We start from the raw sequence: 24659 nt of genomic DNA on the forward strand, positions 1-24659 counted from the left end.
CTTTCCAGCAGGACAAAGTCTCTTTGTATCAGAAAGAGGAAGGAATAAGGAAGACTTGGACTCACCTGCGTCTCACCGACTCTGCGAGATAAGTGTCCCTGTTGGGGTGGCTGCCCAGAGCCTGCCACAGACCTGGGAGAAGACGTTCCCACCTCTCGCTCCGCCGGCTTATCTCCACAATCCTTTTTTCATAGCTGTGGGGTGTATCCTGCCTGCTGGTGCCCTGCCAAGAACTGGGAGTGGGCGAGACCTGTCAGTGTGTCAGTGCATGCGGCTGATACCTGCGTTTGCTCTCAGCACCTGAGCACAGTCCACGCCGTTCCCTTCTCCCGGGCCCTGGGAGGGAGCAGATGGGCCATAGCCGTCCTGTCGGGAGGGGGGTTGCAGACAAATGGGGGCAGATCATTTCTCCTTTCTCTTAGGTATAACCTTTGATATAGAAGTCATTGTTCTACAGATCATGTTACACCCAACCTGCCACCACGTGTAATGTTCCTGCAAAACAACATACAGCCAGCGCCAAGTGCTCACAGCTGAACTCAAGGCAGAGGTATATATATATACACTATATTGCCAAAAGTATTGGGACACCCCTCCAAATCATTGGATTCAGGTGTTCCAATCACCTCCATGGCCACAGGTGTATAAAATCACGCACCTCGGCATGCAGACGCTTCTACAAACATTTGTGAAGGAATGGGTCGCTCTCAGGAGCTCAGTGACTACAAGCGTGGTACCGTGATAGGTTGCCACCTGGGCAGTAAGTCCATCCGTGACATTTCCTTGCTACTAAATATTCCGCGGTCACCTGTTACTGGTATTATAACAAAGTGGAAGCAACTGGGAACAACAGCAACTCAGCCACGAAGTGGTAGGCCACATAAAATGACAGAGCGGGGTCAGCGTATGCTGAAGCGCACAGTGCGCAGAAGTCGCCAACTGTCTGCAGAGTCAATAGCTACAGACCTCCAAACTTCGTGTGGCCTTCAGATTGGCCCAACAACAGCGCGTTGAGAGCTTCATGGAATGGGTTTCATTGGCCGAGCAGCTGCATCCAAGCCGCACATCACCAAGTGCAATGCATAGCGTGGGATGCCGTGGTGTAAAGCACGCCGCCACTGGACTCTAGAGAAGTGGAGACGTGTTCTCTGGAGTGACCAATCACGCTTCTCTGTCTGGCAATCCGATGGGCGTGTCTGGGTTTGGTGGTTGCCAGGAGAACGGTACTTGCCTGACTGCATTGTGCCAAGTGTAAAGTTTGGTGGAGGGGGGATTATGGTGTGGGGTTGTTTTTCAGGGGTTGGGCTTGGCCCCTTAGTTCCAGTGAAGGGAACTCTTAAGGCATCAGCATACCAAGACATTTTGGACAATTTCATGCTCCCAACTTTGTGGGAACAGTTTGGGGATGGCCCCTTCCTGTTCCAACATGACTGCGCACCAGTGCACAAAGCAAGGTCCATAAAGACATGGATGAGGGAGTTTGGGGTGGAGGAACTTGACTGGCCTGCACAGAGTCCTGACCTCAACCCGATAGAACACCTTTGGGATGAATTAGAGCGGAGACTGCGAGCCCGGCCTTCTCCTCCAACATCAGTACCTGACCTCACAAATGGTCCAACATTCCCATAGACACACTCCTAAACCTTGTGGACGCCTTCCCAGAAGAGTTGAAGCTGTTATAGCGGCAAAGGGCGGAGCCAACCCAATACTGAACCCTACGGACTAAGACTGGGATGCCATTAAAGTTCATGTGCGTGTAAAGGCCGGCGTCCCAATACTTTTGGCAATATGCTGTATATATATAGCTTTCTATCTGTGAACGTTCGCTCTGTGTGGATATATGCCAAAGCGAAATTTCTTTTGTTGTTTCTTTAGGAGGAAATTTATTTTTTTAATGTTTTTCATGTAATATCACATTATGGCCATTGGGTGGCAGAGTGGAGCATAGAAAGTAATACGTATTTCATGTGCTCCTTTGGCTCCATCTAGTGGCCGTCGTGCGCTATTACATGAAAGCGTTTGAAAATGTAAAAAAACGAAAGAACATTCGTTTTGGCATGTGTTTGCACCGAGTGAACATTACTTCTCACAGAGATCACAGTACTCCCCCGGACAATGCCTTCATCTGATTTTCTGTCCATAGGGACGGAGCTATCTGTGTTCAGGCATCATCCAAGGTCGCCAGCTACTTCGTGGGCTGAGAGGCCGGCTCAGAGATGACACAGTCGTGTAAGTCCTGGTGTCTGGGAAGTTCTTGGATGTGTTCACAAATGTCTGACACAGATCAACCCCCTGCTGGAGCCTTTCATCTTGTGACTGACTACAAACTTACAACGTACCGTCTGACCATGAGGGGAGAGGAGACTGAGGAAATGCTTCCTCTTGCCTGCAGCAGACTGATGACATCATCTCAGCCTAAGCAAAGTCACTGGACTGCAGCTTAAAGTGTAACTGAAGCCCAAACATATTTGTTTAGTTTTGGATGGAGTGGAGAGGGATTGGAACCTCTGTCAGGTTTTTATTGCTGCCTGCGTCCTCGTTAGGGAGATTCGCCCTCTATTCCAAATTTTGGGTTGTCACCAGAACAGGAATGGATAGGAAATCTTCCAATGGGGACACTAGTTCTGGTGACCCTGCTGACCACCGGGGACGTCCTCTCACTTCCTGTTGTGTCTAGCAGACAGGAAGTGAAGGGAAATCTCCCTAATTGGACACAGGTGGTGAAATTAAGCTGATAGGGGTCGTACCTTTCCCTTACTCTACCCAAAAATAATAATAATAAAACGTTTTGGCTTCAGTTCTACTTTAAGGGCCGGTTCACATCATAAACAGTGCGTTCCAAAACAGTCAGCTGCTGGAACGCATTGTATCGCATCCCGGCTGGCTTCCTGTGGTCAGGGGAGGGAGGGGGCACCGCAGCCATGACCGCAGTGTGATTTCCCGCACCAGAACGCATGAAACGTGAGTGCCTGGGTTCCGGTCCAGTGCCTGGTGCCAGCGATCGCACTGCGGGTGGGGGGCGTGGCTATGGTACCATTGACTTCAATGCAGTGCCATGCCCCCTGAGCACAGGAAGGCGGCTGGGATGCGATACAGTGCGTTCCAGCAGCTGACCACTCTGGAACGCACAATGAAAACGTCTTCTGCGCTCCCGCAATAGATCTGGCCTCCTATGTACCAGACGGGCGTCGCGGCACAGAAGGCGTTAACAGGATCCGAGCCTATGGAAGGTTCCCAAGGAAACCCCTTTGAGTGTATTGTTGGGAGGTGGGTTCCTCCTTTGTGCGCTCTGTGAAAGGTTTCGCCGGCCAGCCTCTGTCTATAGTGGAATGCAGTGAATACATAGTGTAAAGTAAACACATATTCACAGACTTGTACCAACATCTGCCCCGGGGCGGGGGGCACGCCGCAGACGTTTATACCTTGTATATGTAAAAATAAACTCTTTGTGTTTGTTTACAATGTAACGTCGGATCTTCCTCATGTCGCGGTTTTCCATCCAGAGGTGTCTGTTCACAAGGTAAAATGTTTTCGTTAAAAGGAGATGAGCCCTGATCACTGAGGCTGAGCTCATTCATTCATACGTGCACCACAACACATAGTGACGCACTGACATGCGTTGTGGTGTGATGTGTTGCAACAGGCAACTCTTTGATGTGTTTTGGTGCTTTTAAATGAATGGCGACCCTAATGCAAAATGCGTTAAGCAGCGGCATAACCCGCATTAGACATGCAAGCTATATTTTATTTCGGGATTCGGATCCGAAATTCAATTCGGTTCGGGTTTAGGATTCGGACGAGATCCGAATTTTCGTTAGTTTCGGATGAGCTTACGAATATTCGTTGCCACAGAAAACCATCTACTCCCCGACCCGAATGGCATTCAGGATCCGAATTTCCGAATTGCACTGGGGAGCTCCCGGACGCCATTCGGGTCAGGGAGCCTCAGCTTCAGTAATATATGTATATGGCTCCCTGAACTGAATCGGACATGTGACTTTTCTGGCCAATCAGATGTGTTTTTCGGTTTAATGCATCCGAATGGGTCTGAACATGTATTTTTGTTACGGCAACATAAGAGCCATGTACAGTATATACATATCATACTACAGCTGAGGCTCCCAGACCCGAATGGAAAATCATGTTTAGAGCGGATTGGCCAGAAAAGTCACATGTCCAATTCAGTTTAGTTTTTGTACGAAATTCGGACGGGATCCGAAATTCAGAAACTAAGTTTCGGATTCGGACACATTGGGATTCGGAACGAAACAATTCGCACATGTCTAACCCGCATTAATGCATGTGCGTTCAGTGCACTGCAACAGCTTAACCCAGCCTTACCCTAAGGCACGCATTGTAGCACCTCGCGGTAATGCATGCAACTTGCGTCACAACTAGGGATGAGCTTGAAACTAGGTCCGACCCTGAGCACCTTCCATGCCGCCCAATCAGCTGCGACTGGGGAATTACCTGCCTGCACCTTGACGTAAGCAATGGGAGGGGATGCAAGAAAGTGCCGTGGGCCTCCCGCCCCAATCAGCTGCAGGTCAACATTCCTCACTGCAGCTTGATGTAAGCATAGGGGCGGGGTGCAGTGATGTCATTGACCTTATTTGGCTACATGCCTATAATTGGTGATTTAAAGTGACCTAATATGGATATGTGGCCATATAAGGTAAATGATGTCAGCAAAAGCATCCTGACCCATTTCTTACAAGAAGGGGGGGGATGGCCGGCCTGCTGCTGATTGGACGGGGGGCTCGTGGCACTTTCTTGTTTGGAGGAGCTCAGGTTTGGAGCGGGTGCGGTTCTAGCCACAATGGTCAGCAACTCTCGGTAGATCTTCGCAGTTTGCTGTGTTTCGATGAAAGATTTTCTGCAATCACAGGGAGCATTAGCAGACCATTCGTTTCAATAGAATGTCTGAACACAATGTACAATAACACGCAACATAAAGCACATGTGCGTTATTACATAGGGAAGAAGTAAACATGCTCATAAATCTCATAATTCCTTCAACATCATAATGTTATTTGTACAGTCATGTTCAATGGTAATCTGCAGCTTTCATCAAAATAACCTCCGGCGGTCCTGCCCTGAAGACACTCATGGGGGGAAGGGGTGCTTGTTCTGTGAATATCTGTGAACATTCACTCCGTACATTTCAATGCCAAAACGAGCGTTTTCAGTTTCTCTTAACACGTAGAATGAATTATTGAATGTTTTCACGTAATATCACATTATGGCCACTAGATGGAGCCAAAGGAGCAGAGGAAATAAGAATTTATACTCTATGCTCCCCAGCACCATCTAGGGGCTAAAATGTAATATTACATGAAAAAATATCTAAACTACATTCACCTGTAAAGAAAAAAAACTGGAAGAACGTTTATTTTGGCAAATATATGTACTGAGCAAATGTTAACAGATATTTGCATGGTGTTACTTAGGGTGATCTGCATGCAAATACCGCCTGTCTAGGAATGCCCACTCCTCCAGACTGACACCCACTCATCAACACATATTGATATTTGCATGACTCCTCCCAAAAGACAGCCCACTGCTTCCTTCAGAGCTGAGGGTTCTTGAGGTGGTTCAGAGGCAGGGTGCTGTGATGTTTTCAGGAAGCTACATACAGCACCCTGTTGGCCCCTCCCAGCCGTCATGATCTTCTTGCATTGCATACAGAAGCATAGGGATCCAGTGATGACATCACTGGGTATAAAATAAGGTATGTAATGAAAATGGAAAGGAATTATTTAATAATATCATGATCATGTTGATGGGGGTGGGGGGAACCAGGGAAGGAATAATAAAAACTTCACCTTTAAACACTTACATCCTGCTTGTGGAAAACAAAGTTTTTGTTCCCTTCCACAGCTGATTGTACAAAACACACTTATTATGGCGTGCTATGACAATAAAGATTCAGGTGTCTCATTGTGAGGTTGGCTGTGTCCGGGCACGTCCCGGGTGAACTGCTTTTCCAGGGATGTTCAGCGGAAAAAAAAAGAGACAGAGGAGAAGAGACGTGAAAAATGACAAACAGAAGCCTTGATCTCAGAGAACCTCCCTCGTCCAATCACAGCAGAGATGCTGGAAAGGTTTAGAGCGATGTGATTCTTTGTTGACTTTACTATGCTGCCCCCTGCAGGGCATTCTGGGGTATTGCAATATTTCCTGCATGTGGAAAATGATTTAGAGGGTTATTCACTCAGCTGCCGAAGGCAGTGAAGTGAAGTGAGCCAAACGTACGGCTTTTCACTTCTGGCTTGTACGGTTGATTTCAGCCATACATCGGCAAAAATCAGCCATACATCGGCAAAAATCAGCCGTACATCGGCAAAAATCAGCCGTACATCGGCTACCTTCGGCTGAGCTGAAGTGGAGGACATCTGGATCGGCTGAGTCGAAGCTCCGGAAGCTCACTCCCTGCCATTCGCTCCTATTCTCATAGGGGCCGACCGGCAGTGAGTGAATAGCCGAATGCCGCCGAGAGGCATTCGGCTCGGCTATTCTGCTCGGTACCTCCGTGGTACCGAGCAGAATAGAAGATCAGTGAAAATAGTAGACGGAAAAAAAAGGTTGAAAAAATGTAAATAAAAATAGTAAAATTCAAAAATAAATAAAGATTGAAAAAGTGACAGCTAGCTCCACCCAACTGTTTTCTATTGGCCGGCACCTGCTAGAGTCTTCTAGCAGGTCCCGGCCAATGAATAACAACTGGGCGGAGCCGGCCATGACATCACGGCCGGCTCCGCCCAGTTGTTATTGTTTAATGACAGATCAGCGTCCCCCGCTCAGTTGGGGACGCTGATCTGTCATTAGAACGGGGCTGAGCGAGCCGTGAGATCACAGCTGGCTCCGCCCTGCTGTCATTTGCCGAAGTCGAGCCGAAGCATATGCCTGAGCCGCTCGCCCGCCTTCGGCTGCTGTACAGGCTATAGTGAATAGCCCTTACAGCAGCCCTTTGGCTACAACTAAGGCCCAGTTTGGGGGCTGAAACATGTAAGCAATGGCTTGTTTGCTGCTGTTATACCTTTTTACAAATAAAGTCCTGGATGGACGGATCCCCTTGCCAGTGCCGGTTATTTATCTACAGCTATACATCCGCACCTACTTATTAAAATAAATAAAAATGACCCCAAACCATTGCAATGCCCCCTTATTATTATTCCCGATGGGACAAAGAATGATCTGTGTGTATATTTGATTGGAGGAGAATTCTACAATATATAAAATACTATTACTGGTCTCGTCATTTCTGGAATCTGCTCCTTTTACTGATCTGATGCAGCTTACTTGAGGGAGAAGCTATGAATGAGTGTCAGCGTTCTGATGTAAACTCTCCAAAGGGCAGAGAGGAGGCGGGGCAGTGACACACCATCTATAGAACTGTAGAACACTCGCTATGCTCTGCAGCCATGTGGCACTACAGGGGGAGCAGATCATCAGACAAGTCAGAGAGCTTCTAGACAGTGTATGTGGTTACATTGTATTTGAATGAAGCGTCCCTTTTAATCAGCAGCGGTCAGGTCCTACGTCTGCTTCTTGTATGTGAGTGTCCCGCTTGGCACCACATGGGATCTCTGCATTCTGTGAGAGGTGCCCCTGAGGTCCCTCTGGTGGCCATTCATATCCGGAAGAGGATTGTCAGACAGAAGCATGTTGGTCAGGTCCTGCTGGTGTAGCAAAGTCTGTCTCATATAGGTGAGATGATGACGCTTGGCGACCACTTTCTGCATCGCCGGACGCTGAGCAAAGTTCTTCAGAATGTTTATCTAGGGGAAAAAATATATAGTCATACCCTCCGCCACTTCCCTACTGCACATACTGCCCGCAGTTATACCCTCCTCTCCTGTACATACTGCCCGCTGTTATACCCTCCTCTCCTGCATATACTGCCCGCTGTTATACCCTCCTCTCCTGCACATACTGCCCACTGTTGTACCCTCCTCTCCTGCACATACTGCCCACTGTTATACCCTCCTCTCCTGCACACACTGCCCGCTGTTATACCCTCCTCTCCTGTACATACTGCCCGCTGTTATACCCTCCTCTCCTGTACATACTGCCCGCTGTTATACCCTCCTCTCCTGTACATACTGCCCGCTGTTATACCCTCCTCTCCTGCATATACTGCCCGCTGTTATACCCTACTTCCTGCACATACTGCCCGCTGTTATACCCTCCTCTCCTGTACATACTGCCCGCTGTTATACCCTCCTCTCCTGCATATACTGCCCGCTGTTATACCCTACTTCCTGCACATACTGCCCGCTGTTATACCCTCCTCTCCTGTACATACTGCCCGCTGTTATACCCTCCTCTCCTGCACATACTGCCCACTGTTGTACCCTCCTCTCCTGCACATATTGCTTGTCATCATGCCCTACATTGTCTTCGCAATCACATACTATCCGCCTCCATAAGCTTACCACTCCTCTCATACCACCTGCTGAGATTACTTCCCAACTTCAGTACATACTGCCCGCCATTTAGACATGTGCGATTCGTTTCGTTCCGAATCGAAATTCGGACGAATTTTCGGAAATTCGGACATTCGGATGCATCCGAATTCCGAATTACAGACATAACGAATGCAAACGAATCCGAATTTCCATTTCCGAAATTTCGGTAGCGTTCGCACGAACGTTCGTTTCGTTTTCTGTTCTTATTCGTTTCTTATTCGTTTCGTTCGTTGGAGCAAAGTGACATTAGAGGAGAAAAATATTTTTTCCCCCTCAAATGTCACTTTTGCTGCAAACGAATAAGAACAGAAAACGAAACGAACGTTCGTACTAACGCTACCGAATTTCGTCCGAATCCGAATTCCGAATCCGAATTCACTTTCACACCCGAATCCTGAAAAACAAAATAACACAAATCCGAATTTAAAACTAAACGAATTTTTTGGCAGTGCACATGTCTACCGCCATTATACACTCCACACTCCTTTCCTGCACATACTAGCAGCCATTATAACCAAGGCCACTCCTGTCCTGCACAGACCACCCACCACCGCACCCTCCACACTCTGCACATACCGGTCTTTGTCTTACCCTCCACATACTGCCCCATGTCATACCCTCCACACTCCTCCCCTGCACATACTGCACCATTTCATACCCTCCAGACTCCTCCCCTGCACATATTGCCCCATATCAAACCCACCGCACCCCTCCCCTGCACATTTTACCAACTCAAATCATTTTTAATATAAATTGTAATATATTCATCCTCATCCATTCTGAAGTGCAAGGTCTGCTTTATTCATCCCTGTTATAAATACTGATATGTAGGCCCACCTCCTCACCAAGTACAATGAACATCACTGTGGCACCCAGGTGATGATTACCTAAACCAACCCCTCCCCCCACCCTTCCCATTTCAGGCCAATATTCACCTTTTCTAGTCTTATGGGTTCACCGTACTCTTCCTTAAGCTTCTGCTTGGATTTTGTTTGCAGTATTCTCCACAGTTCCTCAGCTCCCAGGGAGTCTGTAAGACAAAAACACACAAACACAAGAAGAATGCAGAAAGTAGACATATTTGGGTCTAGACATACAGTATTTCTATGTCATCTATGGGGATGGTTCATCGATGATCATCTGCCCCGACATATGCTGGCCACTAGATGGAGCTGAGGATCACTGGGGGAGGGGAGACTGAGGAAATGCTTCCTCCTGTCTGCAGCAGACTGATGACATCATCTCAGCCTAGGCACAGTCACCGGACTGGCGTTCAAGCGCGGATTTTTAATTTAATGATAAAATATTGAGCATTGATCCTGTCTCTGTATACTGTGACGTGTCCTAGAATTTATAAACAATGACACTGACAGATGCACTGACATGGAATAATAAGGGACGTATTGGAAAACGATGGCGCCCAATAATAACGGCTCACTGGCGCTCACCGTATCACAATGCTGGAGGATAGGAAGAGACTCTACAGCCGGGTTTATTCCCATGGCTACACTGCGACAAAGCACCGCCGGGAGTTCATAATGAGACAACACAAACACTGATTTCCCTTTACATGGAACGCCTTGTAATTACAGGGGAACGTACAGGAAGTGGCACCTTTACCTTCCATTTCATCCAAGATCTTCTGTACGGACGGGCTCACGTGGAACTCCATCGGCGGAGGATTTAGGAAATAATCTGCGGTCTCGGGACCCAGAATGCTTCGGAGAAAATAGAAATGTGACACATGAAGGTGCAATTAAAGCTCAATTTCCCTCTCATACCGCTACCACCCTCCAGTCCTCCAATCAAACCCCCAGGACCCCCACCCGGACCCCTCTAGGTGTCTTCAGTCCGGTCCTGTGACGGGTAGAGGATTTTGCTTTGCTCCTGAAAGCAGCAGAGAGCAGCACCATGTTATAATAACACTGAGACCGCTCCCTACAGCCAGGGCCAGGTTAACATAGGGGTTACTGGAGCACAAGCTACAGGCCCACCACTGAAAATAGGTCCTGTCACTCACCGGGGCCTCGCAGGGCCCCAGCAGGGAGGGAGTGGCCACTTAATTAGAGAGCCACCTCTGCTGCTTCCCATTTGGCCGACAGACAGCACAAGGCCCATGATGCTTTTAATCTGGCCCTGCCTACAGCATTCCCCTATGAGCCCAGGCTGTGTGATGACACGTTCCAAGGGGGCGGGTCCTTGACGCCCTGACCCAGAGGAAAGCTTGGTTGCAGCAGAGGTAAGTAAAGCAAAGAAAGATTTTTTTTATTATTGTAACAGGCCTGTGAGTACTTTTTTCTCTGCAAGCCGGGGTTGGGCTTTAGTGCTCATTCATAGCGGAGAGGTTTGTGTATCATAAAAAAAACATGGTGGAGAGGAAGAGTGGATGACTTCACAATCTACACCACGTCCAGTCAAATAACCCCTTGTATCAGCAAAAGACTAATTAGGTCAGCTCTCTGCTCTCTCCTGCTGTCAGCATGATTCTTGTCAGCGGTGAATGCACAACTCCTGATTGGCCACCAAGTGCTGCCCCTCCCTTTCCCAGTCTGAGTGCTACTGTAAGTACATCCCTTGTAAGTGAAACGCGGTCCTTCGATGGTGACTGACCTGCACAGCTGCTGGGCGTAATCTGGAGCTGGACTAGACACCGCCTCCTCATCCTTATCCTCCTCTTCAGTCTCCTGTAGTGCCTCACAACGGCTGCTACAGAACAGGCTGGAGTCTCCTCTATGGAAGGACTTCTGGCTACTGTCCGCTTCTGTGTTCTGACAGCCGGCCATGGGAACCGCCCGCCACAGGAGAGACAGTAAAGTGCACCTGTCATAAGAGGAATACCCATATGTGACCTCTGCACTCATCATTTCGTTACCCGCCTCCCGGCTTCTTGATTGCCCGGGAGGCCGGCTCTATGCTGTTTGGCCGACTTGATGCTGATTGGCCGGGAATCCATCCAATCAGCGTTGAGCAGGGCCAAACAACGGGGTGTCGGCTTCCCGGCCAATCAGGAAGCTGGGAGGCGGGTTATTACCCGCTGCCTGGCTTCCTGATTGGCCGGGAAGCCGACACCATGTTCTGCCGGTCAGAGGAAATCTCCAGTTCCAGTATCGGGGGTAAGTATCGGCGCTCGTAGTCACTCAAATACTTGGTATCGGCACCAATACCGATACTTGTATCAGTGCGTCCCTAATTTATATGCTCGTTCCCTGCAGACGTCTCTAGAATTGTAACATTGTATCTCTTTACTATCATGTATTTCCTATGATCCTCGGCTCCATCTAGTGGCCATAATGAGGTATTTTCCTCATTCACTGTGATCTATGAACCTATTGAAGAACATTCGACCCGATAATACACTAAGAACATTCGACCCGATAATACACTAAGGCCTTGTTCACACCAAATGCAGAGCAGATCCGGTCAGGATTCTGCACACGCACGCTAGTCTTTAAGGTGCGTTTTTGACACGTTTTTGATGCGTTTTGGGGCTTTCAGTGCATTCCAGGCATTTGCATGCGTTTTTGATGCGTTCCAGAGCAGGTAAAATAGGGCTTGCTGCAGTTTTTTCACCTGCTCTGGAACTGCACGCTGCGATGTGAACTGGAGCAAAAAATACCATTGGAATACATTGGACGCAGTTTTGAACCGGTCTGCAACTGGTGTGAACAAGGCCTAAGAACATTCGACCCCATAATACACTTGGAACATTCGACCCCATAATACACTAAGAACATTCGACCCCATAATACACTTGGAACATTCGACCCCATAATACACTAAGAACATTCGACCCCATAATACACTAAGAACATTCGACCCCATAATACACTTGGAACATTCGACCCCATAATACACTTGGAACATTCGACCCCATAATACACTAAGAACATTCGACCCCATAATACACTAAGAACATTCGACCCCATAATACACTTAGAACATTTGTTTTAGCCCCATTGCTGGTACGCTTGCACACAATGAATGTACCGGCTATGGAAATGTTATGTATTAATAGGCCCCACATTGTGTATGAAGCCAAATCTTGTTGTTTTTGTGGATAGAATAGGGAAGGGTTAAATCCCATTTCATGTTATTTTTTTTTGCTGCCTGCGTACCATTGTGCAAACTTCCCTTCCCAGAGACACAACAGGAAGTCAGATGAAATTGCCCGGAGTGAGGGGAATGCCCCCAGTATGTCCGCCCTCGGCCCTCCATTGCGATGTGGCGGCCTCCTCTTACCTTGCAGAGCGTCTCCTCCGCGTGCTGATAGCAGGGAAGAGCCGAGTCCTCACCGTGCATGTTTTATACTGTCAGGGGAAGGGTTGTCATAGTGATCCGTGTCCTCCGATGGATCTGACGTCTCCTCTCCTGGTAATTATTAATAACATCAAATTCACAGCCGCTCTCAACTCGGTTCTCGGCCCCCTGCTGATGCAGCGCCGGGGTCATGGCACCAATGGGGGGGGGGGGTTCAGGCTTTGAAGCGATAACGTGGACAACAGCACGTCCATTGATCAGCTGTGTAAATCATGGGAATCGGGGGTGACAACCCTGAGAATGGGGCCATCTTTTCACGCACCCTACGGTGGCAACCATGGCTCGTCCACCAGGGGAAGGGCGTAGGGATTGTATCAATACCATGGGCTGTATCTTAGCAATTGCTGACCGCCTTCTAAATCTGACCATACACTATACAATCTATGCACAATGTACATGGCAACAGTCCAATCAATTTGGATCCAGTCAGGCTGGTGTTCTATGGAAAGCTCCAACTTGCCAAAATCTCCAACTACCTCACTGCCGGTACTTGCAAGTTGGAGATATCGACCAGACGATGTTGGACTGCAAAACACAAAGACTGACAGAGCTTCTGTGCAGCTGCATTTTATCAATATTCATCAGGTGGTAAAGTAGACAAGCATTCTGAAAACGCTAGGCGCGCATGCGCACCGCAACTGTACAGAGCTCCAGTCTTTCTGAGCAACGGAAGTGGGGTAGTTGAAGATTTCGATGAGTTGGAGCTTTCGATAGAACACCGGCTCTTTCGCTACATATACACTATATTGCCAAAACTATTGGGACACCCCTCCACATCATTGGATTCAGGTGAAATGTCCTTGCTACTAAATATTCCGCGGTCACCTGTTACTGGTATTATAACAAAGTGGAAGCAACTGGGAACAACAGCAACTCAGCCAGGAAGTGGTAGGACACGTAAAATGACAGAGCGGGGTCAGCGCATGCTGAAGCGCACAGTGCGCAGAAGTCGCCAACTGTCTGCAGAGTCAATAGCTACAGACCTCCAAACTTGGTGTGGCCTTCAGATTGGCACAACAACAGTGCGTAGAGAGCTTCATGGAATGGGTTTCCATGGCCGAGCAGCTGCATCCAAGCCTTACATCACCAAGTGCAATGCAAAGCGTGGGATGCCGTGTAATCTCTCCACCCAACGCTAATGTCAGCACTCACCTTCACTGATGTCTCTTAATCCGATCTTCTTTCCTGATGTTTTCATCTGTCCCTCCAGCGGTGCGGCGGGTGTCTGATCCAGCGCTGACTCCTCTGCCATTGCTGGCACTTCCTGTCCCACAGTGTCTGCATGCAGGTGCATGCGTCCGTATACTTACCTTGCGTCTCTCCTCGTCTCCCGCCCGAAAATCCGAACTGCGCATGCGCCCGCCCCAAGATGCTTTGTGGCCGCCCGAGCAGTTTCGGGTTTTCAGACAGGAGCGCGCGGCGAAGACGGGGTGAGTTTAAACCGCTGGTAAAACGTTTTGTTTTACAAAAAAAAAAACTTTTAGCATATATCTAATAACCCTTTAAGACCCCGTTCACATTGAGCGATTTATCGCGCGGTAATTCCCGCGATATCGCGGCAAATTACCGCGCGATATCGCGCTCCAATGCACTCCAATGGGAGGATTTAGCCGCGATTCAAGCTTGCTCAATGCAAGCTTGAACGCGACATCGCGCGGCAAATCTCGCGATGTCGCGCAATATGCAAATCGCGTGACAAACGCGCAATTTGCATATCGCGCAGTGGGAACAGGGCATAATACTCACCTGATCCCTGGAACGACCAACCTGCATACAGAGCGACCAACCTGCATACAGAGCGTGTCGGTTACTATTTAAAACCGGCGCGCTGTGTGCAGCTTAAGCCAACCCAATATTGAGCCCTACGGACTAAGACTGGGATGCCATTAAAGTTCCTGTGCGTGTAAAGGCCGGCGTCCCAATACTTCTGGCAATATAGTGTATATCTAATGGAAATGATACAATTACAATGTAACACGATTGGCTAGCTGAATGCAGATTGTACAATCAGATTGTGATGTGAATGGCCAGCATGAACCATGGTCGTCTTAGGCTTGTAAGCTCCTTGAGCGCAGGCAGTGATGGGAATGTACAGCGCTGAGTAAATTGTCGGCGCTCTATACATGGCTGTAATAGATATATAAAACAGTGTATCCATCCAAACACAGCAGGGATAGGCAACCATGGCCCTCCAGCTGCCTGTGGCTGTCAGAGTCTTGCAATGCCTCATGGGACTTGTAGTTCCACAACAGCAGGCGTGCTGAGATTGCCCTCCCCTGCTCTACGGTGAGGTCACCCTTCGGTGGAAGCCAGCGCCCTTACCCTTGCCGTCTTTGCAGTCCACTAGCCCCGCAGGAACACGAGCCCGCTGCTTATATCGGTCCGAGGTGTTGGAATCCGTAACTCAGCACTGATGATCTTCAGTTGGGATGTCAGTTAATAACGGCTCTCCGGGTTGGGTGATCGGTGGGCCGGTCTGGCGCACAATGCGGCTCTTTGACTCTCATGGCGTTACGCAATCACGGGGGAGTCCGTGCCCTTGTAGACTAATTGCTGCCATTAGCTTCTCAAGTGTGAGCCTATTAAGTGTCGCAATTAAGTGTGGGGGCCGCGTGTGTGAACTCATCGTGACCCGGGAACTAAGAAACCAAATACAAAAATATCAAATTGTATATGTTCCCTATTGGAGACGAGCGAATCAATGAGCCCCCAAGGGACAAGGCGGATAACCCAATGTAACCTGGCAGGTCCGGGCACAGAACTGGTGAAGGGGCATTGGAGCCAATACTTGTTCACTATGTCTGTAAAAGAATATATCAAGGCAACTGGACTCTCTGTATTTGTCTTAAAGACGTTTCGCTGGTCATCCGACCAGCTTTCTCAATTGGGAAAGCTGGTCGGATGACCGGCGAAACATCTTCAAGAAAAAAAACAGCAAGTCCAGTTGCCTTGACTTATTTTTTACAGATATTCCATGACCTGGACCAATGAGAACCTTCACACTGGTATCACTAGTTCACCTCCCGGACTGCAGCTCCCTTGCCCCACCACTAGGGGTCTCCATAATGATTAGAGCAGGGGTAGGCAACCTTGGCACTACAGCTGTGCTGAAGCTATAGCTCGTCACATGACCAACCAGACGACTGCTATTAATCCAATAAGTTCCAAATAATTAATGGGCGGGGGTCAAAGAGGGGGGCTGACCACCCAAGCTGGAGTTGGACTAGGGAACCTCCGGCCCTCCAGCTGTGGTGAAACGACAAATCCCATGATGCACATCTCCCCTGGGAGTCATGTCTGTGGCTGTGACAATCTTGCAATGCCTCATGGGATTTGTAGTTTGCCCGCAGCTGGAGGGCCCGAGGTTCCCCGCCCCTGCTTCAAGGAATCACTGCGTCTTCCATTGGGAAAATGATCGCTGATTGTTTGCACTGATTTTCCAAAGTGTGTAATAAGCAGCACTGGCGCTACTTCCCAGGCTGCAGCTCCCATACCCTGCCACTAGGGGCTCCCTATTGATTAGAGCAGGGGTAGGCAACCTTGGTACTACCAATCCCATGATGCCTCTGCTGCTTGAAGTCATGCCTGGGGCTGTCAGAGTCTTGCAATGCCTCATGGAACTTGTGGTTTAGCAAAAGACAACTGGGCAGGTCTTACACCGCTCAATGCACAAAATTGCTGTGTTGTCAGCTCACAACAGAACTTAGGAGCTGAGTGCATTTCGCAGAGAAGTATATACTGGACACTTTAAGTTAGGTCACAGTGCCACCCAGTGGCCATCACATGTCATTGCGCAGTTACGAGTATCCCGCAGTGAAACCGTGAAGCTGAAGCATGGGATAAATAAGATGTTGGATCATCGTGACAGCCATCCTCCTGCGAGCTCATTATCGGTGCACTGTGTGGAGATCAGCTTTGATTGATCGACGTAATTAAGATGTAATTAAGTCGAGCGCGTTGAACGCTTCTTGATAGAATGCGCTCAGTAGGGAATGAGCCACCGGCGAGCCTCGGAATACCGGACCCCATTGTGCACACATCCCCAGTATTCAAGTTGGCAAAAGGTTAGGAAAAAAGTTTCTGTTTAGCCCATTCAGGGCCCATTCACACCAGTGCGTGCGAGATGACGCAGGATCCTGTGTAGAAAGCGCATAGAATCAAGAGTCCATTATATTCTATGGAGCAGATCACACCAGTGCGTGCGAGCTATGACGCAGGATCCTGTGTAGAAAGCGCATAGAATCAAGAGTCCATTCTAGTCTATGGAGCAGATCACACCAGGGCGGGGGCGCTACGACGCAGGATTACGGCACGCTAAAGGCGTATAGTATTAAATAGACCCCCCCAGGTGTCTCCATTAGAAGATTTCACCGCTATTCCTGTTCTGTGCTGGGCATTACAGCGCCATAGACTTCTATGGAGGGTGATGGTCCTATAGGAGTCTATAGGGCCGCAGTGGCGTCCCAAGGGGGGTGCCACCATTGGAAGGGTGACACCAAAATGACTGACAGTCGGGCACTTGGTCAAGACGAGGACCGACAGTTGCTCGAGAGAGAGAGGAGGGGACCCGGCGGGTGATGTCCGCTCTCTCTGCCAGCGTCCATCACCATGATTGCCGCCGGCAGGTAACAGCTGTACCGCGTGTGACGTCACTGCGGGGTGTCACCCGGTACCTGCACCGGTATCACCACGCCTCGGGACGCCTGTGGGGCCGTAATGTGCAGGCGTGGCCAGGACAGTGAAAATTTGCAGCACTGGATGTGAACAAACAACGGAGGTCATGGCCATTAGACTGAGGTCAGTATTTATTTGAGGAGGGGGGCTGGTGGGTTGTGAGGTCGGGGTAAAGGGGCAAAAGGCATACTGGGACTTTGTCTTAAACTACAGTAATCCCAATAAGAACTTAAAGTGACATTAAACCCTCAGATTTTTAACATAAACCAATACTGTAATGTGCGCCTTACTGTAATCCATGTTTGTTTCCCTTCTCTTTGCTGCTCTTCCTTTTAAATCCTCATGTCTTCTCATGCTTCGGGAGAACTTCCCTTTTCAGCTGAGTGCCTCTTCCTGTAGTGCTGGCTCAGGTTACAAGCCTATACAAACTTATACACAGACACCATGTATCCATTCCAGAGACAAGGCAGTCAGCTGCAAAACAGAAGTTCTGCCCAGCATGAGAAGAGATACGGATTTAAAAGGATGAGCAGCAAAGAGAAGGTAAACTACCATGGATTACAGTAAGGCGCACATTACAGTATTGGTTTATGTTAAAAAATCTGAGGGTTTAATGTCACTTTAAGCTGCTTCTCTCCATCAATGGCGTCACAAGGGGGGTGCGGCTCGCAGTGGGTGACACCATCAGAGGGGGTGACATCAAAACCGATGTCAGTCATTTTGGTGTCACCCCCTATTAACAGTCGGGCACTCGGTCATGGACCTAGAGCCCGACATTGTCCCGAGAGAGAGAGAGGGGGGGCACCCGGCAGCTTGCTTTAGAGAGAAGGGGGGAACCCGAAGACATAACTGATCCCACCAGGTCAATAGCCCCACAAAGATGGCCGCCGGCAGTGAAGTACATTACCACAGATGCGTGATGACCTCGTACCACGGAAATGTGCAATCCAGCCCAAGAAGAAACACAACACTCAGGTGTCAATGGGCACTATTGTGAATAATGAGACTCTTCATGGTGGGAATTGTAGCACTTCGAGCCCCCCAAAAATGCTCCAGCCTAAAAGCGTAAAATTAACCACTTCAAGACCTGTATGTCCTAGTCTTGAAGCAGTGATACCGAGATCATGGTATCGTTTTTTTACAGCAGGCGATGCTTAATATGTTCAAGTGATCTGGGCAGCTGTATTGGGGCGGCTGCACCCCCATGTGGTTTTTAGGGTTCCCCTGCTCTTCTGGGGGACCCAGACCCACTGCAAACAGCATCAGGATGGAGAGTGAGAGCAGACTGAGGCACGTCCCGATCTTCTCTGTAATTAATCAGAAGCCGGTGACGCTTACACAGGCGGTCACATTCTTGTGCTTGATCATCTGTATTGGGGGGCAGGGGAGACATCAGGGGTCCAATAGACCCCTGATGTCTCCACAAAAAGAACCCCGGAGTTAATAAAAAATTTTACCTGGAGTTCTGCTTTAAAGCTTTCTTTTGCTATCAGGTCCTTCAAATCAAGTTATAATGAGGTTCCTCACCGCAACCAATCAGAATCCCTTTCACTCTGCTAAAGTAACATCCGATTGGTTGCTGAATGATTCCACAGACCAAGGGAGTCGTCTATACCCCGGAGTGGGCGAGAAAACTGCCTCGGTCGGCTTTAGGAGTTTCTCTCTTGCGTGTGGCCCCCCGAGGGGCTCTTTTGGCCACCATACCTCTCTTTTTGTTGAGTAAGAATTGTGAATGGAGTGACAAATTTGTACAAGTCACGGCTTCGGTGGTTGGACATGTGTCATGTACATACCGCTTTGACTTTGTATGTTTATGCTCTGAGCCTCCAGCCCCGGTGCCGCTCCCATCATGTGGAAAGAATATCGACTGATACAGGAAAGTCAAATAAAATGGTGGACCAAACAAAGTGAAATCATCTACAAGAGGGATCCTGCAGAGGTGACAGTGTAGGGATTGGCCACCTCGGCATTCCAGCTGTTGAAACTACAAATCCCATGAGGCATTGCAAGACATCATGGGGGATGCTCTGTAGTTCACATATGTAAATCAGGCATGGCAGAATCCTTGTGGGACCATTGGGCCTGCCCTCGAGGAGCGTGACGCGATGCAGAGCTTCATGCAAATATGAGTTTTGAGCAATTCCTGCAAAACACATCAGGACGCTTCTTAAAAGGAGAACTATGGGGTCAGGGCTTTTCCCCATAGTTCTCCTTAGGGTAACGGGAGGACACCAACTAGCGTCCTCCCGTCACCCTAGGCTCAGTATACCGCGAGCTGTAACTCGCGGTATACTGAGACGCCGCAGCTGAAGCGGATCCCGACAATTATGTCTGGATCCGCCCAGCTGCGTGAGTGACAGCTGGCTCTGCCTATCTAGAGGCAGAGCCAGCTGTACCCGCCCCCTCCCCCGTCCGATCCGCCAGTCAGCGCCGGCGGATCGGACAGGGGAGAATCCAGCCCCTCCCCTGTCACGGCTCTCGAGAGGTGAGCGAACGCCGGTATGTGTTCGCTCACCTCCCGATCTACTGAGCGACCTGTGACAGTCTCATTGTCACAGGTCGGCTAGAACTATGAGGTGAGTGAAAAGCACCCACCTCATAGTTCTCCTTTAACCATGCCGCCGCTGTGGCGTTGTTACATACATTAGGATTCTCAGTACCTGGAGTAGTGCGGTGCGTTTATTGCAGGATGGGAATATTTCAGTAGAGTAAGCTAGGAGCTGGAACTGACACCGCACTGGAGGCAAGTTAGTTCCTCACCCAGCAGTAGTCCTCTGCCGTCACCCAATGAGAACATGGACATTCACCCAGCTTCCAATTTAGAGTGTAACATATACACATTCAACCAGTCCCCAGCCCCCCCCTATTTGGGGATTAACATGGACACTAGGGATGCACATTTGGGCGACTACTTGTACTCACCCAAATGCTCCGATGCCTAGCTCGATACTTGAGCTTCCGGTATCAGGAAGCCGGGCAGCGAGTCATTACACGCGGCGCGGCTTCCTGATTGGCCGGGAAGCCGGCTCTATGCTCCCTCAGCACTTGTGACGAGGGAGCATGGAGCTGGCTTCCCGGATAATCAGGAAGCCGGGCACGTGTAATGACTTGGCTTCATGGTTGGGAAGCTGGCCAATCAGGCAGCAGTGCGCCGTCATGACGCGGCGCCCGGCTTTCTGACGGGCTGGGAAGTCGGCTTCATGCTCCCTCGTTACCTTGTGACGAGGGAGCATTGAGCCGGCTTCCTGGCCCATCAGGAAGCCGGGCGCCGCGTCATTACACGGTGCCCGGGTTCCCGATTTGCCAGAAAGCTGGCTCCATGCTTTCTCGTAGGCTTCCCGCCCAATCAGGAAGGCGGGCGTCATGTAATGACGCGTTGTCTGGCTTCTCGACCAATCAGGAAGCCGGGCAACGAGTCATTACACGGCCTCCTGATTGGCCAAAAAGCCGCCTGGCTTCCTTATGGGGACTTCCGGTATCGGTAGTCAATATCGGTGAGTACCGGAAAAAATATATCGGTACTCGATACTGAAAAACCTTTATTGGTGCATCCCTAATAGACCCATTCACCCGGCCCCCCCTCACCTGAATCAGAGAGACTCATAGACCACAAGTGCAGCGACATCACCGTATTCTATTCATAACCTCCACCGGTCCCATAACAGAAGAGGCCGGGGGAACCAGTCTGCAGGAGCCCATGCATCGCGCTCGTCATTACCTGATGGCGGTTGCAATGCAAAAATGTAATAAATGCACTTTTTTTTTTTTATCAATGTCGGTTATTATTTTTTTGCAGAAGGCGGACTATGCCTTTAAGTTCTTTTGGCTATACGGACGGTGAGAGGCTCCTTCATGACGCGAGCCAAACGCCCAACTGAAACCAGGTCACTGGGATTGGCAGCCAACCCCAAAATGGCGTCTATCACCAAAGTCAAATCTGAACCTTCTTTTTCGCCTTCCGTCACCCAAAGAACAAAGTGGCCTAAAAATAATAACGACATTGTGTCCCCTCCCCCGCCACCCCTCCTGTAACCATATCATGCAAAACCAATATAAAAATCAGGGGGAGATCAGAGCAATGAAGCGGCAGCACGGCACAAAAAGCAGAAGGATTCAAGACCACAGATCTTTATTAAAACAGACATGGCAGCTTTTGAAGATGTTAAATAGAAAAGATAAATTAACTCGTCACCTCCAATGTCCCTTCAACAATCGGCAATACAAAACTACAGCAAATATTTAAAAAAAGAAAGAATTGCATCCATCGATGGTAATCACAAAATTGAAACCCGTGCCTGCTGCCTGGGGGCAGAAGAGGAAGCCATTTCAAGCTCCTTGAAACGCCCCCCAAAAAAAAAAAAACTGCTTCTAGTTTCTGTATTCTGATTGGCCGTATCGGCATTCCCGTCAAAAATGAGAGGACAGGTACACTTTACAACACTTTCAGAAAAAAAAAAAATTATAGAAAAATATAGATTTTGTTTTTTCGTAGCACAACGGAAGGTTCACTTTTAAAAGAAATGAATAACGTACTGGTGTTTCTGGCCCGAGATAGGGTGAACTCCACACGCCAAAATTTCTCTTGCCCCTTCTCAACAAGAACCCAGTTCTTAAAAAAAAAACTCACGGCTTCCATTATCACTTGTTTATATACAATTTCCTGGCCTTGCAAATATCTGTGAATGTTCGTTCTGTGCAGATACATGCGTTCTTTAGCCGTTACAAGAGAATGGAGTTTCAATTTCTTTTTGTGAAATATCAAATGATGGCCACTAGATGGCATTGAGGAGCATAGAAAATGTTTCCTATGCTCCTTTAGCGCCATCTGGTGGCCATAATGTGATATTACATTCAAACAATATTTTGGCATATATTTGCCCAGAGTGAACGTTCACATATATTCGCTCATGGCCAATGGCCCTGCCAAATCTTTATCAATAGACTTGATAAAGGTGTAAGATAATCCTTAACATTCCCCACACCTTAGAACGGTATAAAAGCTATCCATGTCAGTTCAATTCTATTTCTATTCATAAGACTCATTAAATGCCGTTTTTGCTTCTAGTGTTTGGAAAACAGTCACATGACCGCTATTCATTGGTGTAGCCACAGGCTGAGGGGGTGGTGGAGACGGGGCCTTCTGGTGATCAGCAGCTTCCAAGTGTAGTACTAACCTCCTCAGCCTTTGATTGGACACTGAAGGAGCAGCAGCAGCAGACCAATAAGACCAGCTCTCTTCCCATTATGCCAACACTCCCTCATCCCTCCACCATTTAGGGCCCATTCGCATTTAAGAGATGCAGGAAACGTGCACTTTACCAGGTCTTAATGCAACCCACAAACTATGGTGTGGCGCCATTCGTCCTGAATGGAAGCCCAACGCACTGACAAAGTAATGAGCAACGCACATGTACAGGCCGGCCGTGCCTGTTTTTTTTCATGTGTTCAGGGGTACTGCCGGCCCATTCCAAATGAACGGGATGCTTTAATGCACTGCAACAGCCTGTGCAGAGACCAGGAGATAGATTCTAGTTGTGATTTACCCCGTGATCTCAGCAGATGTTCTGGAGGGTTGCTGCATACACTCCCAGGTTTTACACCCAGCCCTACGAGTTCTATGCATACGAAATGCCACCATGCAAATATGGAGCAGCAAAATCTACTCTCCAGTAAACATTGTAACAACTCAGAAGTCTACAAACCAAAAAAAAACATGTTCTCTTCGAGACAAAATCGATAAATGAGAATGTTCAAGCTGCTGTGAACATTCTACAACTCCGAACGGCTAGGGGCGACATTTCCCCACCCACTTTAAAATGGTTACCACCAACAGTCAGGCTTAGGGCTTGGGAACAAATTCTTACGCCCATCAACCCATATGGACTTCTTAAAGTGATCCAGGTAGACGCTTAAAAAAAAAAATGGATCTGAAAGTTCCTGGAATGAGAAGATCTACTGACCTCTCCGGTGGCCTGTGTCTTCTACGTCCCCTCCGTTCCAATGCCGCACTCTTCATAAGTGGACGCTTCCAAGAGTGCGAGATGGTCCTATTGCCCCGTGGTAAGCTGTGGCGTCTTCCCCCCACTCCTATGTCACTGCAGGACTCAAGGGAGCAGTGGATAGAACCACAGCCCTTGGTGGGGGGGGACACACACTCCCAGGACCACAGTGCTGGAACGGTGGGAAGAAAAGACACGCAGACCCCCTGGAGAGGTGAGCATACTACGTCTTCTCTTGCACTTTCCACATTCTAACTTCACCCTCCTCGTAGGGAATAAGGCCAAAGGATGCCAAAAAATGAATTTGGCTATATCATGGCCAATGATGATCATCACTGGTCATAAGCTAGCAAATATGGTGCGATCGGAGGACACTTATAAGGACTTACAACACCTCATATGTCTAAGGCCTCATGTCAGACCAGCACCGGGGTCTTTGCTGAGGAAGTAAAGCTGTGAACATATGTTTCAAAAGCTGTATCCATCACAAAATACATCTCCATTAACCTTCGTTGGAAGTCACCAAAGAAGCCGCATACTAGTTCCAGAGAAGAGTAGCAGAACCAATTCAGCAGAAGTCGTCGTAGCCTTGAAATTAGAATACAGTCTTCCTGTCGAGGACTGCAATAGAAGCTGCCAAGCCTGCAATTTACAAATTGAAGGAGCGCTCCTTTTGATGCCAAACATTGATCAGTGAAAAAACACCATGTAGGAAGGAAGAAGCAGCCCTCAACGCCAGAAGAACCCTCCAAAGAGGTTGGCATATCCTGGGCCAACTAACCTACACCCCTTAGATATTGCAGCCTCCTTTATTTGACCTGGTGAGCTAAGGTACCAATCATCGCCCACGAAGGAGCCACAGATGAGGGAGGCCATGGTTTCTTATAGTCTGCATCTGGTGCTGCTGCAGAAGGTTGGGGAGAACCTCCTGCAGAAGGTTGGAGAACTTCCTGCAGAAGGTTGGAGAACCTCCTGCAGAAGGTTGGAGAACCTCCTGCAGAAGGTTCTTCTGCTGTGCACCAAGGTTGGTGAACTCACTGCTGCTCACAGTGGTCCAATTAGTAGCAATAGTCTATTTTTAGTTTTAAAAGGGTTGTTTAATTAGAATTTGTTAAAAGGGGCACCCACTGCTTCTACATATAAGGTACCCCTCCACACTCCACCCAGTGGAGCATCCCATTTCTTCGCTCTGCCAATT

The 24659-nt window shown here is 48.7% G+C and overlaps 2 protein-coding genes across 2 annotated transcripts in view; both read right to left on the bottom strand.

Moving 5' to 3' along the window:
- The window catches only part of LOC108804386 (laminin subunit beta-1-like), an 88255-nt gene extending 87941 nt beyond the window's left edge, over positions 1-314 (bottom strand). Inside the window, exon 1 of the mRNA XM_018576101.1 lies at positions 66-314. The gene's annotated coding sequence lies outside the window, so the exon portion shown is untranslated. The remainder of the gene's footprint in view (positions 1-65) is intronic.
- On the bottom strand, positions 262-16676 carry LOC108804371. The gene is made up of 8 exons (XM_018576082.1): positions 16590-16676; positions 12711-12778; positions 11082-11291; positions 10092-10189; positions 9407-9501; positions 7543-7781; positions 4705-4876; positions 262-366 (listed from the first exon to the last, which is right to left on the bottom strand). The coding sequence occupies exons 1-8, from the start codon at positions 16674-16676 to the stop codon at positions 262-264; spliced, it is 1074 nt and encodes a 357-aa protein (XP_018431584.1).
- Between the last annotated feature and the right edge of the window lie 7983 nt (positions 16677-24659).

This window comes from Nanorana parkeri, unplaced genomic scaffold (genome assembly GCF_000935625.1).
Source record: "Nanorana parkeri isolate BGI_ZX_2015 unplaced genomic scaffold, ASM93562v1 scaffold56, whole genome shotgun sequence".
NCBI lineage: Eukaryota > Metazoa > Chordata > Amphibia > Anura > Dicroglossidae > Nanorana > Nanorana parkeri.

Coding starts and splice junctions, on each gene's coding strand:
- LOC108804371 (XM_018576082.1), bottom strand. CDS start 16,676: ATGAGCTCGCAGGAGGATGGCTGTCACGATGATCCAACATCTTATTTA. Junction 11,292..12,710: donor CGGAGGAGACGCTCTGCAAG/GTAAGAGGAGGC, acceptor CTCTTATGACAG/GTGCACTTTACTGTCTCTCC. Junction 367..4,704: donor CCCCTTCTTGTAAGAAATGG/GTCAGGATGCTT, acceptor CCCTCCCGACAG/GACGGCTATGGCCCATCTGC.